Genomic DNA, 16000 nt, shown 5'->3' on the forward strand with positions numbered 1-16000 from the left:
GCTGTGGACTGTGACAGGGGGACTGTTAGGAGAACAGCATTCACTCTATGGGTGGAGTTCCTGATGTCCAAGATGTTAAAGACTAAGTACAAACTGTTAAGAAATGAATGTTAGGTGTTCTTTCAAGGGGTTTGAGGATGAATTATGTAGAAAAAGGGGAGAGTGAATAGAGCAAGGGTGGTCCTGGTGTAGGAGAAGGGGAGGTAGGATTTGGTCTAGAAATGGAGGGAAGAGAAAAGGGAACGAGGCTAGAATAAATGAAGGTGTGGAGCCATCTGATCTCATGTTGACTTCCCAGGGGAACAGGAGAACACTGAGGAACCGAGACTTTCAACTTTTTTGTCATCCAGTCCATGTTTACTAGACTTGGCCATGGCCTGGAAACACAGGGTACTTAGTAAAAACATGGATTGCTCTGGTCTACCCAAGACTTGCAGAATTATGACCTCTGGGTGTGAGTCCAAGAAATTGCTTAACAAACTTCTTCAGGAGACTGTTTTGAAGTTAGCCCATCCCTGGCCCCAAAAAGGCATTTAGGATTTGCTGGTATAGTGCACACTCCTTGTTCTATATAGAAGGAAACTGAGGCAGAGAGGCATAAAAAAGTTCAAAGAGAAGTGGGAACAAGGCCCCAGGTAGACTCTTTTCTGGCTTTCAAACCAGAGCTCTTTCCCCTACACTGTGCTATTTTATTAAAGACAAAATCGAACCGTGTCAAAACTTGACATTTTTCTGGGTCCTCAGTTGGTCAAGGACACAAAGAAATTGTAGGGGGATTACCATTTTCAGTCCAAGTGCAGCAGAAGGAACAGAGGAAGGTAGGGGAATGAAGCAAAGCTCATTTTCACTCACAAATGTCGTTGTTAGGAGGAAAGAAATTGGATGCAGTTGATTTCAAAGTCAACATTTTTTGCGAGGCATTAGCCGATTTGTTTTATCGCTCATGGCCACGCTGTTCACAGGCTCGAATCAGCTGGTAGGCCGGCAGTCTGGGGATAAAGGCAAAGGACAAAGCATGGATTCTCATGATTCTTCTCACAATAGTATTTCTATTCTACCAACTGTACAAATGATATTTTTTCATTAATAAAGTTGGGATCGAATCTGTGTAATTCTAACATCTAACTGCTCACCTTCAGAAAGGTCAACCAAATAAGAACAAAGAAGGTTGCCAAGCATTAAGAGAGGTATGGCCATGGAAAGCAAACAGAATGAAATAGAAAGAAGGTGCCAGCCACTGAAACAGAACCTGGAGTCGGCCCTAAGATGGGTCCTTGTTACTGGAAAACCAAGTGAGCTGGATGACACTCTGCAGACCAGAATGTTCCTCTGACACGGAGCTAGGCACTGGAGAGATCTCTGGTCTCCCAGTGGGTAGGATAAATGCAAACCTCAGCAAGATCTAGGAGGAGGTGAAGCATCTGTTCTCCCACTGTGATCAAGTCATTGGCTAAAGGTACCAATACCCTTTGGCAAGAGTCCCAGCCTTGGCAGCCTGTTGAACCCTGGGATGCTCAGAAGCACAGCGCCGGGTGGGGTGGGAGGGCAAGGGGCAGATGTGGAGTGTGGAAGCAGATATAACTGGGAAGTTTTCAATCAACAATAACCATGCCTCAGGTAAACCTAGCTGGTTATGATGCCACTGAGCAGAGCTTTACCATTTACTAGCAATTGTTACTAGCTATGCAGGCTTGGGCAAGATGTAGGACCTGAGTTTCAGGTTCCTCCTCTTGCAATAATTCTGTCCAAGTTTACTTACCTCAGCAGATTTATTTTTTTAAAAATACTTTTAAAAAAGACTTCATTTATTTATTTGAGAGAGAGAAAGCATGATCAGGAGGAATAGCAGAGAGAGAGAGAGAAGCAGGCTCCCCACTGAGCAGAGAGCCTGATGTGGGGCTCGATCCCAGGACCCTGAGATCATGACCTGAGCTGAAGGTAGATGCTTAACCAACTGAACCACCCGAGGGTTCCATCAGTAGATTATGTTGAAGTTCAAAAGTGATAATATATGTGAAAGCGTTTTGTGCACTTCGAGCTGCTTACCTTGTGCTCATCATCATCACCACCAACAATAATAGTTAGAATCTCCTTTCCAGAAACTGCACCCACCAAAGCAGCCAAAGATTAGATTCCAAATGGATCGCTACCAAGTAGCAAGATCATTCACTCTCCAGTACTGATCTTTCCATAGCACGTGTGTGTGAGTGCTTGCCATGTTTTCCAAAGGCTGTAGAGCTCAGAGGATAAGAGCTTGGGCTCTGCAGGTAGATAACCCTGGCTCTGAGATTTGCTCTTTCCTCTCCTAGTATGTGACTTGAGCAAGTCACCTGACATCTGTAGGTCACAGGATTCTCACAGTGCAGTGAGCACAATAATGGAATTTCCTGCAGAGCATTTTTTGAGATCAAACATGGAAGTCCTTCTCATTGTGCCTGGCATGTACTACGCTTTAGTGCTTGGTATATGGTGTCTGTTTATTATTGTTCTTGTTGTTGTTAAGACTTCTGAGGTTTCTTGGTAAAATGAGGACTTTGTGATCTTCCTCAATCAAGATTTATTGATCATCTGGGTGTAGGAAGAGCCATACAGACATTGCCCCTCAGAGAGGATTCCGTGGGGGAAAGATTAGGGATGGGGTCTTATCTATGCCTCAGTGAGACCCTCAGGTATTGGCATGAGAGAGCAGAAGCCTGAGGTGACAGTTCTGGGTTCTCACAATGATGACGTTTTTGTTGGTGGGGAATCCTTAGAGGCAGTCAAATCTTGAGGCCAAGTTTGGAACTCCGTGAGTCTTTTTTTTTTTTTTTTTTTTTCTATTCACTCAACAGAGAGAAAGAGATCACAAGGAGGCAGAGAGGCAGGCAGAGAAAGAGAGGAAAGCAGAGATCCGAGAGCCCAATGTGGGGCTTGATCCCAGAACCCTGGGACCACGACCTGAGCCTAAGGCAGAGGCCAAACCCACTGAGCCACCCAGGGTCAGTGAGTCTTAAATAGTGCTGTTCTACAGTCCCTGGTTTCCTTCTGTTATCTCATCAGCATAAAAAGTGAAGTCATCTTACCATTCCTTCTGCTTTAGGAACCACATTGGGTACCAAAACATTTTGGTCTCTGTTCCCTTCCAGAAGTGAAAAAAAAAAAAAAGAAAGGTCCTCACCCAATTTTGCCCCGGCACTAAAGAACATCTGACTCTCGGAGATAATGATTGATTTATTTAAGTACATAGTGCTCTTTTTGATCATTGCTCATATTAAAAACATTCAGCGGTCTCTGAACTTTAAGGGAGGTCTGTGAAGTCAATAAATGTGCACTTCTATTTTCAAAAGACTTTTGGAAATTCCAGATCTGCATGAGTGCTGCCAGGCAAGTTCAGAAAATATGGGTTCTAGTCATTTCCTTTGTTACTCATTGGTGTGAAATCTTGAGTAAATGAAACTTCCTCTAGATTTTAATTTTTCTCTTGGTGATGATAAAAAAGGGGGGTATCAGAGGAGATAACTTTTCAAGTCTAAAATACTCCTATGGTTTTGGGCATCTTTTTTCTTTCCTTTGGATTATTTAAGACCATACCACCAGTCGTCCAGAGAGGGGCAGCATAAGCCAGATCCTGCCATGAAAGAACCCCCGAAGACCTCAGGTTGTCACTTTTAAAGATTCTATGATTGTGTTAAGATTGTATCATTGAGTTGAACTTATATCAGAACTAAATTTGTTTTAAAAGTAGAGACAGTTAAGTCCTTGTGTCTATGAATTGAATGGTGAGTCAAAATATGTAATATCGGTTTTAAATGTACCCACGGAGAAGATAGAGCGCTTTTATTTCCGGTTGATTTCTGGCATGAAGCCCACTGGCTAGAGAGTCTGTATTTTCAAACAGGATTTTAATATGCTCTTTATCTTTTCTCTCGGAGTGGCTATAATCATGATTTTTTGAGTCATTCAGAGTTGGGTTCAAATTTCCTTTTAATTATGTGTGTTACCTTACGTGAGTGATTTAAACTCTTTCAGCCTCTGTTTATACATCTGTAGAATGGATAGGATAAGCATTAAATGAGATCATTTACATAAAGTACTTATCACTATGTCAGGCACACTATAGTGCTCAATAAATTGACTCTGACAGGGAGTACCAAGTAATTTTGAAGCCAATTTCTGCCCAGTGGGATGGTGATATTCAAAGTGGATTTTGAAAGATTTTCTTATCTAAAAATTCAGTGCCATTCCAGATCTGCACAGAGCACATAGTTTTATTTCAGTGGGTGGGTTCAAGTCTCCTAACTTAGGCATAATCACCTTGAAGGGGAAGTCTCATCACCTTAGGGCCTGAAGGTCTGAAGGTTTTAAGATTAAAATTATGCTCTGATAACTACACCAGAAGTCAGCAAACTTCTCCAGGATAGGGTGAGACGGTACCTGTTTTAGGCCTTACAAGTCATGCTGTTGGTCTCAACTACTCAGCTTGGCCCTTTTGTGCAAAACCAGCCCAAGGTAATGTGAACAGATGGATACCACCATGCTCCAATAAAACTTCATCAGTGGACGTGGAAATATGAATTGCCTGTGTTAGGAGTTATTCGTATTTTGTTTTTTTCTCAACCACTAAAAAATATGGAAATGATTCTTAGCTCTCAGGCTGTACAAAAATGGGCATCAGAGTGGATTTGACCTTCAGGCTCTAGTTTGCCAACCCTTGATCTACACCACCCAGACATAGGACACATTCTTTAGAAAGGGCAGTGTGATTCTCTTTCAACAGGGCTCATCCAGCACAGGACTGAATACAGCTTCCTACCCTACTGGATTATAAGTTCTTTAAAGGTAAAGCGAGTGTTTTTATGTTATTGTTTTCACATTTACACTTAATTTTTTTATATTATAAAATAAGTACATGCTTATAAAAAGAAAACGGTAAAACAGTAGAAAGTGAATTTCCTTGCATTCCAAACATTCTCCCCAACTCCTCACCCCAAATGACCAAAAAGAAGAAATAATTGCTCTAATAGTATGGGCTATATCCTTTCAGATCATTTTCTTTTTCTTTTAAAAAACAATATTTATTTTTAGAGAGAGAGAGAGAGAGAGGTAGGTGCCAAGGGAGAGAGGGAGAGAGAGAATCCAAAGCAGGCTCCAGGCATAGATTGGAGTCCAATGTGAGGCTCAATTTCAGGACCCTGAGATCATGACCTGAACTGAAACCAAGAGCTTGATGCTTAACCGACTGAGCCACCCAGGCGCTCTGGATCATTTTCTAATGACATAGTAACATCTATCATTATTTTTTACAAAAAATTTAAAAGTTTTTACAAAATCATTTTCAAACTTGCTTTAACATTTATTCAACAATTTTTGTTCAACAAATCTTTTTTTTTTTTTAAAGATTTTATTTATTTATTTGTTAGAGAAAGAGAGAGAGAGTGAACACAGGCAGACAGAGTGGTAGGCAGAGGCAGAGGGAGAAGCAGGTTCCCCGCCCAGCAAGGAACCCGATGTGGGACTCGATCCCAGGACACCGGGATCATGACCTGAGCTGAAGGCAGCCGCTTAACCAACTGAGCCACCCAGGCGTCCCTGTTCAACAAATCTTTATTGCAAAGCCACTGTGTATCATGCAGATACTAGATTGAACCATACGAAATGCTGGTATTTAAACCACTTTTTAAAAGCTTTTTGTTTTGAGACAATTTTAGGCTCAACACAAACTTGCAAAAATAGTACAGAGAAACCTTTACATTCCTCCAGCTTCCCCCCAACATCTTACATAACTATAGCACGTGGTTAAAGTAGGAAATTGGCATTGGCACCATACAGTTCACAAGTCTACAAACTCTACTTGGATTCCCCCAGTTTTTACATGCATCCATTCTTTAAAACCAACCAAAAAAAAGATAAAAAATATATACAGGGGTGCCTGGGTGGCTCAGTGGGTTAAGCCTCTGCCTTCAGCTCAGGTCATGGTCTCAGGGTCCTGGGATGGAGCCCCGCATGGGCTCTCTGCTCAGCAGGGACCCTGCTTCCCCCCTTCTCTCTGTCTGCCTCTCTGCCTACTTGTGATCTCTCTCTGTCAAATAAATAAATAATCTTTAAAAAAGTATATACATATCCTGAACATCTTTGTATGCCAGACTCTTATATCTAGGGGTGTGTCTTTTACTAATAGCATCACCCAGCTCTTCTTTAGTTGTGAGTTAATGGGTTTCTAACAGCAGTCTTCAAAGTTTCACTTAGACGGTCACTGTGGAGTTGTTCAGAGAAATGCTACAAGAGTTGGCTCTTGACTCAGACATCTTGCCAAGTTTCAGTGATTGACACATGGTATATATCCTACAGTTAAAATTTTCTCATTTGAGAAGATTTAGAAAGAATACAGGAGTACTGATAGAAAATTTTAATTGCCTATAATATTTCCACCCAAAGTCAGATGTATTTAGTCTTTCAGTATTTTAAAATTTTCTTTGTGAAGGAAGAGGTATGCATGTGTTTCTTAAATATTTACATATTCATTTCCTATACTAAGTATAACTTCAAATCCTTTTTAAAAAATTACTGTGAAATTATCATTTTCTTGGGTCATTCAAATTTTTTGTAAAAAGGCATCCAGAAATAGAAAGGATAAAAAGGACATAGGAGATCAGTTGTGCAATACCATCATTTTCAGATGAATAAACTGTGGTTCAGAGAGAGGAAATGTCATGCCTGAGGTCACCCAGCCGAGAAATGTGGGGCATACAGATACTCAGTGACAGTGAAGGGTAGGGGAAGCCCGGGGGCAGCCTCACAGTGCTCAAGGTCTGGGGTTAAGTTTTGTAGGAATTCCATTTTGCTCGAGTACCCATGCCTATCAAAAACTCAATCAAGAGCCTAAAATTAGGGGCACCTGGGTGGCTCAGTGGGTTAAAGCCTCCGCCTTTGGCTCGGGTCATGATTCCAGGGTCCTGGGATCAGGCCCTGCATCGGGCTCTCTGCTCAGCGGGGAGCCTGCTTCCCTTCCTCTGTCTCTGCCTGCCTCTCTGCCTACTTGTGATCTTTGTCTGTCAAATGAATAAATAAAATCTTAAAAAAAAAAGAGCCTAAAATTAAACCAGAAAGCCAACTTACTAATTTACAATGAGAATTCTGCCTAGAGGGTCCATATTTGGGTTTTTTTTTTTTTTAATGTAAATACATTCTCACCCTGTAGCAAATCTAATATTAATCAGAAGTATTGGTGAGTCCATAGACCTAGGAAAAGTGTAGTTAAGTTGAAGATTCTTTATTGTTATTACATGTTAATTAATTTCTTTTAGATAGAAGACATATATATATATGGTGAAGGTACAAAGTGTACAAAAACATTTAAATGAAAGGTCAATCTTCCTCACATTCCTTGTGCCCATCCCCAGGGCTGAGGTTCCCATGGAAGATCCTAATGACCATGAGCCTGTACAGAGTCTATGTCTCTGTATGAATTTCCCAGGGATGCTGTAAATATTTACCAGAACGTAGGGGTGCGAAACAACACAAATGTATTATCTTATAGTTCTGGAGCTCAGAAGCCCTAAAACTGAGGTGTCAGGGGGGCCATGCTCTCTTTTAAGGCTCTAAGGGAAGAGACTTCCTTGCCTCTTCTGGCTTCTGGTGCCCCCAGGATTCCTGGCCTTGAGACCATATCCCTTCGATCTCTGCCCGTCTTTATGTGGCATTCTTTGTGTGTGTGTTTCTCTGCGTCTTTTCTCCTTATAAGGACGCCTGCCGTTGGATTTAGGACCTATCCTAAATCTAGGATGGTTTCATCTCAATATCCTCAAACTAATTACATCTGCAAAGATGCCCTATTTCTAAAAGTCCACAGTCGGGGGTTCTGAGTGCTCATGCATTGGAGGAGGACACTATTCAACCTACCATAGTTCCCCTCTCCCAGAATTGCTTTTTGTGCAAGTTTGGGGTATGGGGCAGTCCTACCTTTGCCTGGGTGTGCTTGTTTAAGGGTTCAGGGTCTTAAGAATGTCAGGGCCAAGATAGCACACAAGACCAGGAAACGAGTAGTCTTCGCTCGTCTACCCCACCCTCCAGCTGCCAGCATTGCTGTTTTGCAAGGATCAAACATCGCCATCCACTCGTGTTCCTTGCTGTTCATCCGTGTCTAACACTGTCGCTTTGGAGTGCTTCCCACTCCGGCTTTTGGCATTTTCAGAAGAAGAAGAGGAAGAGGAGGAGGAGGAAGAGGAGGAAGAGAAGGAGAAGGTGAATGAAGAGAAGGAGGAGGAAGAAAATCAGGAGCAGGAGAAAGAGGAAGAGAAGGAGGAGGAAGAGGAGGAGGAGGAGGAGAAAAAAGAGTAGAAGGAGGAGGATGAAAAGGAAGAGGAGGAAGGGGGGGGGAGAGGAAGTAGTGTTCAGTATTCCTTGGCAGTGTTTGTGTTTGCAAAATGTCTCTCCTATTAGACAATTCCAATTTAAAATACAGATTAGCTCTGACAAAACTGACCTAGGCTGGCTTTTCTCTTTGATGGTTTCAATTTCGGTCTTATCTATCACAAATGATTGTAATACTACAGGATTTTGACAGAACAGGGCTAGGAGTTTCGAATTCTTACCTGTAATTTCCAGCTCTAGGGAATAATAGCAGAGAGAAAAACAACAATAACTGAGTTGTAGGATATGAAAACACGCTGAATTTTCCCCTCAGAGTTTTATGCTCGTAGGCATTCAACAAGTCACTTTCCCTATCGAACAAATAAGCTCTGTTGTACCAAATTATGAGCTTTAGAAAACCCATCACATTTTTCTCACACCTAGAGTGCAAAGAAGCTTGGGAGAAACAATGATCAATTTCAGTAATTATTCACCTTGATTTTTGTTTTACTCAGGCCCCGTATATGTGTGGCGTTATGTTCTGTTTCTTTAGGCAGGTTTTATTGTCCATATGATTTCATGTCCTTTCTAGGCATTTTCCCCTGTCCTGGCTTATGTGACCCTGGTTTCACTTGCTGCTCTCTGCTGTTTATTTCTCTCTTTTCCCCGCCTTCTCTGTCCACCTTTCAGGAGCTGGGGTTTCTCAGGATCCCTGCTCTTCTCTTTCTGAACACGTGACCCTTGGATTTCTTATACATTCAGAGGATTTTAACTTCTCCCTGGAGACTGCTGACTCCCGAATCAGTGTCTGCAACTCCAACCTTCCCCGGAGTTCGATTCAGATTCAAATCCATCAACTGCGTGTGAGGCGACTCGTGTTTGTGTGTGTCTCTCCAGCGCCTTACACCATGACTGTGAATTTGAGCTTGGCGTCTGTCTCCCCGGGACGGACCCTTCAGTTCTGCTGTGTCCAGTCTTGGTGGACAGTGGGGCAATGGCCCAGAGTCTCGAGAAAGAATCTGTGAGTTATCTAAGACTTGGTTCTTTTTCACCCCCATGTTCAGTTTCCACATCCTCTTGATCCCCCTTCCAAGCATTTCTAGAATCCACCTCTCTCCCTTCATTTCTGTTAGCTCTGAATTTCAGACCTGGCATCAGAGGATAATTGATCTTCTCATCTTGGCTATTTCCTTATCCTCTTAACTGGACCATAGTATGCTTAAAATGTTTCTGCGGTTTCCCACTGCTTACAGAATTAAACGGAGACTTACCAGCATGAAACAAAGGCCTTCCCTGACTGGTTCCTGCCCGTCTCTGTGGTCATCCCTGCTATTCCCCCCTCCCACTCATCTTCTGCCTTCCCAGCTGCCTGCCATTCCACACGGAACCACACTGGTTCACACTTCCATGGCTTTGCTGATGCCGCCCTACCTAAAAGGCCTTTACCATCTTTCTTTGCTAATTCTAACACAATCTTAATTCAGCTCAGATGTTAGTCGTTCAACAAACACTTATTGAGCACCGAGTGTGTGCCAGGCAGTGTTAGGGTCCCCCTGTCGAGGAAGCAGAGAGGGACACTGTCCTCAAGGAGTTTGATTCTAACAGCTCTCACTGAGCTATGATGTTGGGCTATGTGCCCCTCGCTCTGCCTGCGAGGCAACCTCGCACACTCCATCATCACCAGTGACCTGTGAGACTGACATGAGCTTCTGGTCTGCCTTCGCTAATGTACTGTGAATTTCATGGTGTGTGGCGGGGGAGCTGAATTCATCTTAGTATTCTTAGTGCCTGGAACAGTGCTTAGCACAGTATGTCTCGCTTCTTGAACTCAGCTATCAGTTATAAATAAATGAGTCCATGTCTCAGCTTAAAATTTACATCCTCAAGGACATTTACCCTTGTTCCTCCAGAACAGATCAGCCATCCTTGTGGTATGTCCCTAAACATATCTATTTATCATACTCTTATTGTACTATTTATTCCTAGAACATTGCACCGTTGTACTCTTTATTCCCAGAATGTTGCACAATTATAACACTTTTTTCAGCTATTCACCTTATTTGCTGAAATTTGGTTTTCTGCATTAAGTTGTAAGCTTCGTCAACAAGGGTGATAGTAAAGCTGGCAGATAAATGCTTCAGAAGTATTTGTTAACTGATAGATGGAACATTTTCTCGCTGGATAAAAGCCCGGACACGTTGTTGGCACCAGCCGAAAATGTAGACCCAGTCGCCTGCTGGCCTAATGCCCCGTCCTATCCATCTATAAAATGGAGATGTTCCTGGGGGATAATGTTGGATAGCGGGTGAGCTTCAGATGAAACCATCTCAGAACAAATGTGTTGTAAATAAATTATACGAAAAAGGAAAGATGGGATTAAAAGATTAAACATGTCAACTGAAATTCCAGATGAGCTTTGAAATGCCTGTTGCAGGATGTGGTATTTTATTCTCCCAGAGGAAATATAAACATTCCCCCTCCAATCTTCTTCCTTCCCAGAAATGGAGACAGAAATGCCTGTGCAAAATGGAGTTGAATCAGAACAGGTAAAGTTTTTAAGAAGTATTTGAAGCATATGACTTTGATTTTTAACCACAATAGAGGTTTGCAGAAATGAACCAGGGAGGCAGATACATCTGAGCAGCAACTGTAGGGGAAATAGTTAAGCAATTTGTAGGCCGGTGCCTTGTGCTCCTGGCAGAAATCACGTTCCTATCGTTACCTCTCTATGTGAAGACATTTTGAAAAACAAAAAGAAATAAAAAGTACAAAAACATAGAAAAATCATCCTGTGTGCCTCGTGTGTGGCCCAGGATTAGTGACATCCTGCAGGACAGACACTTGCCACCAGTATCCTTCTTAGTTGCCGAGTGTACCCTTCATTAATTTTTATTGTCACCAAAGTGATTCAAGCTGCTTTAACTAAAAACTGCAGGCAGAATTGACACCTATAAGCGAAAAGGGAAGGCCCCCCACATCCCTTCTTTCTTCCTTCCCTTCTCCCTCCTGAGAGGGAGATTGCTGGCTCTCCTTGCTGCTGTGTCCGAGAAAGGGCCAGGCAGGTGAGGAAATGGACGTGGCCTGGGCAGCAGGGGGGCATGGCTCCCCCAGAACTTGGAGCTGCCCGAAGAACAGCCTTCTTCAAACGATTTGGTGTCAGGACCCCTTTATACTCATGAACATTAAAACGGACATTGAAAACGATGTTGGTGAATTCATTTAAAAGCAAGAATAACAAAATAAATCCATGACACGTGAACATGAATAACAGGAAATACAACTATATTTTCCCCAATGAAACCATGTTAGAAAAATGGCCTGAAGTGGCATTGTTTTACGTTTCTGCAAATCTCTCGACTATCAGGCTGTGTGGGAAGCAGAGAGAATGTCGCATCTGCTTACATATTCTAGCATTGGAAGGATGACCTCAGCACATCACTGGTCAAGCCACCTCGGGGAAGACCCCACTGTCCATCTCATGAGAATGACAGTGAAAATGGCAAATAATGTTCATGAAAATCATTTTGATCTCATGGGTCCCCTGGCTGTACTTTGAGAACCAAACTGTAGAAAATTTGAAATTGAGTTCCTTTTTCTCTTGAATCTTATTGCCTCCGGAGGTCTAAATCAGCTGTGAGGAATGCTGCCCAGGACTGGGCAGAAGATTTCCTACCTTCAGACCCCGGAACCCCACAGCCCATATGCCTAATGTCGAAGACAGGAGAATTGGGTGGTCTGGGTAAATGTTCCAGATTTGCAAAGTTTTTTGTTTTTTTTTTTAAATTCTGATTTGTAAGGTTGCTTTGCCTCGATCTTGAGCCCTATCGGGCAAAGTTGGGGGTTGGGGGGAGCAGTGAAGCTGCTGGCGAGTGGAAGGTATGATTGGGACAGGAAAATCATGCAGGGGTAATGTTCAGAAAGGGCTGGCCCAATCGCCATCGCTGTGTCTCACCAGGTAAAAATGATCATCAACTCCGACCTGCTAATGATCATCGCTCCCTCCCTGGGATTCATACTGTTGGCGTTGCTTTTGGCGCTTTTCCTTCAAGGTAAGGAGGGCAGGCCCAGGTGGGATGGTGCCCTTCGCGTAACTGGGGAGCCTCCAGGAGGATGTGGGAGTGGCCTGATTCTGCTTCCTGCCCCTGTCTCCTTCCCCCAGAGTCCCGTTTCCATCACTGACTCCATCCTGGTCAGGGCCGTAACAGGGAAACTTATTCTCCCTCGGATGCTAAAGCCTTCACGTATCATCTTCCTGATGGAGTTTATACTTCGGAAAAGAAAAGCAAGAACTTTTCTGCAAACTCAATCACTGACAGTTCTGCTGTTATTTTCCTGATGGGTCTAACTCCTTTCCTCCTCATGACTGCCTTAAGTGAAAAATGCTATTATTATCATTGTCTTAGGGTGGAGGAAACCCTGGTCCAGCCCGCTGCTCTGGCTAGGACTGCCCCAGAAAGCAAGCCATGAATGATCTCAGGCTTCTTCTTGCCTTAAAGCAAGCTTTGTTTACCTGGGCTCCACAGATAGACCTCAGGGGAAAGGGATTCCCTTGGAATCCTGTGCAAAGGTACTTGCATGTTCTGATCTGCACTTCTCAGGGGGTGGGGTCCACAGTCATATTAGATTCCCCACCTGTCTGTGAACTTTCACCTGCCCACCCCACCCCACCTCTTCAAAGAAATAGTTTTAACACACTGCAAAAAGGAGTCATGGAACAGGGTTTATAGTTGTCATGCAAAGTAGAGGTATGTGACATCTGGTTCTGTTGTAAAACGGGGGAAAATTGTTCTGTAGTCATTAACAGAAACTGTTTTGAGGTGGTAAATGAGGAAACAGAACTGCTAACCATCTTGGCCCTTTCACGCAACAGTAGTGAAACTTGCCTGTTTCAATACCTGTTCCTAGTGAACATGGACAAAGGAAATTCAGAACTCAGTAGGAAGCCTGCGATTAGCCTTCCTGCAAAGGCTTTTGTAAAGGCAGAGGCCACTGGTCCTCATACAGTTTTGGAATTTCTGAGTATGTCTCATAAGGAAGTGTTTTAAAACTCAAGAGAGTGCTTCAACTCTGGGTGGGCCAAAGACGTAAGAATGAAGCAGCTTAACATTATTGCCAACAAAGCCAGAACAGATGCGTAACTGATGGGCACTGCCTTGGGGCCCAAAGAAGTAAAAGGAATGGCTTTGTCTGCCAAAACCAGCCCCTAAATTCTCACCTTTGGCCCAACTCTGCTCTTGGTAAGGCAGCTTTGGGCTTTCCCAGAATTTCACATGTTCTAGCACGGCTACCCTGCTTACCCATGGCCTTGTCTTTTCAGGGAAAGGCATGAAAACCAGTTGTTTCTCGAAACACACAAGGTAATTCATCTTGCATGACTGCTTGTTGTAATGACTTTACAAGCTGTTACAAATGATTAGATACTACTCAGTGGTTTAATGACTTGTGTTTGTGTTCTGTTTAAATTAAGGGTTAGAGAAGTGTGGCATTAGAGGTGAAAAAGATGTGGGATTTAACTCACATTAACCTTTGTCTTGGTTAACACTGTTATTTTTCTCTTAAATATAAATACAAAGGCAGGTTGCATTAATAGAAGCATGCCGTGCAAAAGAAAGAAGGTGATATGCCTCTGTGCTCCGAATTGTTTGTTCAACTCTGGGCAATTCATTTATTTATTTTTTTTAAGATTTTTATTCATTTATTTGACAGAGAGAGAGATCACAAGTAGGCAGAGAGGCAGGCAGAGAGAGGGGGAAGCAGGCTCCCAGCTCAGCAGAGAGCCCGATGCGGGGCTCGATCCCAGGACCTTGAGATCATGACCTGAGCCAGAGGCAGAGGCTCAACCCACTGAGCCACCCAGACACCCCTGGGCAATTCATTTTAAAAGGACATTATTAAACAGGAGTTTATGGAGAAAGAGAGTTGGCACTGTGGAACATGAAAAACATGTAGAGTATCATTCTTGGGTTTTGGTTCCTCTGCCCAATATCAGACCATCAGAACAGTTTTGTTTTGTTTTAAATAGTTTGAAGCGTCTCTGGAAAGAGATTCTGGACATCTGTCCTGTTCTATAGCTTTTGGGGAAAGAATTGAAAAGAAGTGGTGTAAACTCTGTTGAAGACTGTAGCCTTCCCTTAATTGCATCAATACCAAATTATCTGTTACCAAATAAATATTAACAAGTAGGGAAACTGAGACTCAGCAAGGCAGCTTCCCAAAGTCATATACACATTGTGATATTGATTTTATATTCTGTTAATATAGAAACGTTTAATTCCCTTATTGGAATAGGCTGGCAAAAGCCCTTTATCTCCTACAGAGTCGGTTTTCCCATGTGTGAATAAAGAGGCTTAGACTGGACGGAGTCTGAGCCCTTTTCAAAACTCTAACAACCGTGGTTAGTTATGTTGTGGGTGAGCAACGTCCATTTCTTTCTGGTCATTGCGTTTTCCATTCTCAGACTCCCCTTTCTCCTTGCAGGCTAGACAATGTTGGAGAATGTAAAAACAACTTTGGTGACATGCAGCGTGGAAGAGAAGACGAAGACGGTCTTTTCACGCTCTAATGTGCCACTTTTTCTCAGGATGGAGGATGGGGACATCACATGGGAATCATCAATACAAGCCTTAGAATGTGTTGTTTATGTTGTTTTGTTTTTAAAGCCCCATCGATTCCACCGGTGTCCTGGTCCAGTCTTGCTTTAGTTTCACGAGTGGAAGGTGCTTTAATCTCCCAGGTAGCATCATGCTAAGTGATCTTCCAGACTGTGCTTGAATAACTTCGGTGGTGGTGAGCTCACTACCACATACATCTAAAGGAGATCAGGACAGTTCTGAGACTTAGAAATATTTAAAACAAAGTCTGTCTCCAGATAGCATCTGCTTATGGGTCATAGCTGAACTCATTGTGTTTATACAGAACATGTGTAATCTCTCTTCTCTCTGGCAGCTATCCAGATATGGGAAAGAGGGCCTCATGTCTCTCCAAATTGTCTTGCGTCTGGGACACGATTTCGGGCTCCTTTTTGACCCTAGTTACCTTTGCCTCCTATGCATTTGTATCTCTCTGTTTATGCCCAACTTTCGGAGTGCATGCCCCCGTCAAGGGATGGTCGGAGCAATCCTGGGTCTGGGTCTCATCCGTAATGCTGGAAGCAATATAGAACTTCACCATCATTTTGGCTCACGTTTTCTTTTTTGAGAGAAGTTTCTCCCTTAACCAGGGCTCTGTGGGGATGGGTGTGGTGGCACAGAGTCAGGAGTCTCCTGCAGCAGGAGGTAAAAGTCCAGGTGGAGGTGGGTGTCAGAGCCCTCATTTAAGCTGGCGTGGGTTGGACTTGCCGTCTTCAGTCCTCCCCACTCCAATTTGTTCTCCACACTGTGGCAGAAATCTCCTTTTCTAAATGCAGATCAGAGTCCTGTCTCCCAACTTCTAGCCACGGTGTGGAAGAAGCCCCTGGGCTCTGCCTGAGGCCAGGCAGCTACCGCAGATGAGAGAGGCCAGGGAAGTGCCGGCGCTGTTCAGAGTGGAACACGTCTGTGTCCACTGGACGGTCTTACCACTCCAACTTAGAGTAACGTCCTGGGCAACCCAGGACGACAGGCTAGAACAAGGAAACCAGTCTGAGACTCCAAAGTCCAGGAGGCAGGGTGTGGGTTTTACCAAATGATGAATT

General features: G+C 43.3%; 1 protein-coding gene across 5 annotated transcripts in view; it reads left to right on the forward strand.

The window, feature by feature from the left end:
• The window catches only part of TIMD4 (T cell immunoglobulin and mucin domain containing 4), a 33151-nt gene extending 18190 nt beyond the window's left edge, over window positions 1-14961 (forward strand). For 2 of the 5 annotated variants that reach the window (XM_045998656.1, XM_045998657.1), the window contains exons 6-9: window positions 10828-10874; window positions 12284-12377; window positions 13646-13685; window positions 14806-14961. In XM_045998656.1, coding sequence (XP_045854612.1) covers window positions 10828-10874; window positions 12284-12377; window positions 13646-13685; window positions 14806-14890 — 266 coding nt within the window. In that variant the 3' untranslated portion in view covers window positions 14891-14961. Of the gene's footprint in view, window positions 1-8049; window positions 8160-10827; window positions 10875-12283; window positions 12378-13645; window positions 13686-14805 lie in introns of those variants that run through there. The other 3 variants (XM_045998658.1, XM_045998660.1, XM_045998659.1) reach the window with 3 other exon arrangements.
• Window positions 14962-16000: the final 1039 nt, after the last annotated feature.

Source organism: Meles meles, chromosome 3 (assembly GCF_922984935.1).
Source record: "Meles meles chromosome 3, mMelMel3.1 paternal haplotype, whole genome shotgun sequence".
NCBI classification, from domain to species: Eukaryota; Metazoa; Chordata; class Mammalia; order Carnivora; family Mustelidae; genus Meles; species Meles meles.